The sequence below is a fragment of the Priapulus caudatus genome, unplaced genomic scaffold, assembly GCF_000485595.1.
Source record: "Priapulus caudatus unplaced genomic scaffold, Priapulus_caudatus-5.0.1 Scaffold848, whole genome shotgun sequence".
Classification (NCBI taxonomy): Eukaryota; Metazoa; Priapulida; class Priapulimorpha; order Priapulimorphida; family Priapulidae; genus Priapulus; species Priapulus caudatus.
In genome coordinates this window covers 18,341-21,673 of record NW_014577909.1, presented here as the reverse complement: position 1 = coordinate 21,673, position 3,333 = coordinate 18,341, and the positions used below count along the sequence as shown (strand labels likewise).

The 3,333-nt window shown below is 43.0% G+C and overlaps 1 protein-coding gene across 1 annotated transcript in view; it reads left to right on the top strand.

The window, feature by feature from the left end:
* Nucleotides 1–1,490, top strand: part of LOC106813948 (serine/threonine-protein kinase B-raf-like) — a 20,724-nt gene extending 19,234 nt beyond the window's left edge. Inside the window, exon 9 of the mRNA XM_014818197.1 lies at nucleotides 1,471–1,490. Coding sequence (XP_014673683.1) covers nucleotides 1,471–1,490 — 20 coding nt within the window. The remainder of the gene's footprint in view (nucleotides 1–1,470) is intronic.
* Nucleotides 1,491–3,333: the final 1,843 nt, after the last annotated feature.

Below are 3,333 nucleotides of genomic sequence, written 5' to 3'. Positions count from 1 at the left end.
GCTGCAGAGAGGTCACAGTGTGCACATATGGGCTGCAGAGAGGGTCACATGTGCCTATAGGGCTGCAGAGAGGGTCACATGTGCACATAGGGCTGCAGAGAGGGTCACATGTGCCTATAGGGCTGCAGAGAGGGTCACATGAGCACAATAGGGCTGCGAGAGGTCAACATTGCGCACTATAGGGCTGCGCGAGAGGGTCACATGTGCCTATAGGGCTGCGGAGGGGGTCACATGTGCCTATAGGGCTGCGGAGGGGGTCACATGTGCACATAGGGCATTATGTACTCTTGATATATATATATATATATATAAGCTAATCTGTTTATATAGATGTTCTGTGATTATCTCTGTTTCTCCAAGAAATGCTCTCATTACTGCTGGCTACTCTATGTTCGATAGGACATATGCGCTAGTGAGCTAAAATTCACTAAAGAATTGAGGTGTTTGTCGATGGTATCGTTACCAATTAAATTTAAGTTAAGTGAATTTAAAGGAATGATTTCAAAATCATTGTTTAAAAATGCAAAATCTGGGAAAAAGTAGTGAAATATAGTCTCACCTAGGTTGTACGAAGGTTCTATGTCATGTTAGCGGTACTCTAGTTGATTGCTGTTACTCTAGCAATAATGGTGCTTATCGTAAAAGTGGGGAAGCGCAATGCCAGTGTGAAATAATTTTTAAAATCCTTACTTTAATCGCAAGATCGATTTAATAGCATCGAATTTAATCGTAAAATTCAGATAAATTTGCACTGTGATTAATACCTAGAAACGCCTCCAGGTGGCTACACTACTACACATTTACTAACTCAAGGCGCTCTCTGTTGCAGCTATCTCCACGCAAAGCAGATCATCCACAGAGACATGAAATCAAACAACATCTTTCTTCATGACGACATGACGGTGAAGATCGGCGACTTTGGCCTCGCTACGGTAAAGACGCGATGGAGTGACTCACAGCACACAGCCCTTCAGCCGACCGGCTCCATTCTCTGGATGGTAGGTGACAGAAGAAGAATTGTTCCCAGTCTAAATTTGCAGCAAAGATAGAGGAGAGAGGCAGTGCAAAGAATGCCATTTCATTCGTGGACTGAAAGAGTGTCATTTGCTGTGTTGCGATGTGACGCGTAAATTAGACGCTAGAAAAAGTAATGAGTCATGACGCTGCTGATCAAAATGTAAGAACTTCCATTTAGGTTTAAAATATATAACAAGGGTTTGTGTTGCTTATATAGTTATGCAGTAAAGCTGGGTTTACACTACCGACTTTATGTTGGCGAATTGGCGAGTTGGACCAATTTCCCAATTCAGCAACTCCGAGTTGGCGAAAAGAGAACATGTTCTAATCTTCCAACTAGTTTCTATCGATCGGTCGGTCGCGCGACTTTTGGGAAGTTGGTCCAATTCGCCAACACAAAGTCGGTAGTGTAAACCCAGGTTTAGTATTCCTGCACGGCAGTGTGTCGTAGAGGTGATGTCTTCTGCATGTGACCAAGCGACATTGATTATCAAGTGTTCTTTATCTATTATGAATCGTCATCGTTAGTAATTTTCGTTTCTCATTGTCGCCGATTAATGATCATTAGTCATGTTCTTCATCGATAGTTCACCAGCGGGCGTCATCGCTTGACACCGTCATCGATAATTTTCTCTTGCTTGCTGGCTTTCGACGTTATTCGGATGCGTGCAAGTGACATTGATTATCTATTATGAATCATCATTGTTAGTAATTGTCGTTCGTCATTGTCGCCAATCATTGATCATGTTCGTCGATGGTTTGACATCGTCGTCTGACGTCGTTATCGATGATTTTCTCTCGCTCGCAGGCGCCCGAGGTGATTCGCATGCAGGACTCCACCCCCTACACGTTCCAGTCGGATGTCTACGCGTTTGGCATCGTGCTCTATGAGCTGGTGACAGGCCAGCTGCCGTACGCCCACATCAGCAACAAGGACCAGGTAAGCTACGACACATCCATGCTGCCTCCAGCCCACTGGGAGTGCGATAGGCGGGGGCAGCGGGTTTTTGGGCACGTGTGGGCAGCGATGGAGATTTTAAAAAGGCAGCCTGGAGTGGGTTCTACTGATGTGGATTTAAACCCTTGAGTCCAGTCTAAAATAAAAGAACCGAGAAGAAGAAGAAGAAAGCGCGGCATGGCTTTGTGGAGACATCCGCTAGAAACACATTTTTACAATTTCTCATTTTTGAGATCGATGCAAATTCGTTGAGAGGCTTGGTGAGGGTCCAGGGCTAGATTCATTGCTGTCTTAGGCAAGTATTTGTATGTGTTTGGGGTAAGGAATCAGTCGCATGCGCACGCACGTATGCACACGCGTTTGCAATATTTCTTTCAGTTCTAATGCAGTAGCGGTGGTTTGTGTAGATTCTAATGTGGTAAAATATAATTACTTCGTAGCATTGACAGTTGTCAAATGTATGCTGTATGTTGTGTTTGCGGAGGAGTCTCGCCATCAGTGTCTGTGTTGTGTCTGTATCCAGGCGTGATAATTTTTTGCGGATTCGCGGATTTCCAGGTTTTGGTTTCCATTTTGGTCGTTCTTGAGATCGATGGAAAAACGATTAAAATTTGAGGGGGGAGGGTAAGGTGTACTTTTCTTGTCAAAATGGATGCCATTTCTAATTTAAGCTTTATAAAATTCAGGTAAAGTACGTCGAATTTCACATAGAAGTAACGGAACTCCAGATAAATATGGTGGTGAATCTATGTAATGTAAAGGCACTCTTTCAGTTGACCTCCACATAAAACATTGAAATTTTCATAGAAAATGACAAGACTTTGAATTTTTATTCATCACATTGGTCTTTTACTAAGAACAGAATGGACAATTTCCCCCGGGATGCATGGAAATGGCCTATCTGCACTTCCAAATTTCAAAATTTTCCTTGGGGGGGGGGGCTTGCCCCCAGACCCTCCTAGCAGAACAGTGCTACGCAATATATGAATTGAAATATTTCCTTCAAAAAATCTCAACATGTTCTCATGCCTGTGTATAACAGATTCTGTTCACGGTGGGACGCGGATACTTACGCCCACTGCTGAACTGCGCACGCTCCGACACGCCCAAGGCTCTCAAACGGCTCATCGAGGACTGCTGCAAGTTCAACCGCGAGGAGCGCCCTCTATTTCCAGTCGTGAGTACTGTTATTATTATTATTATTTTATTTATTTATAATGCGTAAAGGATGCGTATATATCAAGAGTAGATAATAGGAGAAGAGTATGACACCGTTTTAACAGCGTTTTGCATAGTTTTCAACTTGTAAATATTCTATCAATATGTGAATAAATATATTTACTAATTAGTTTACAACT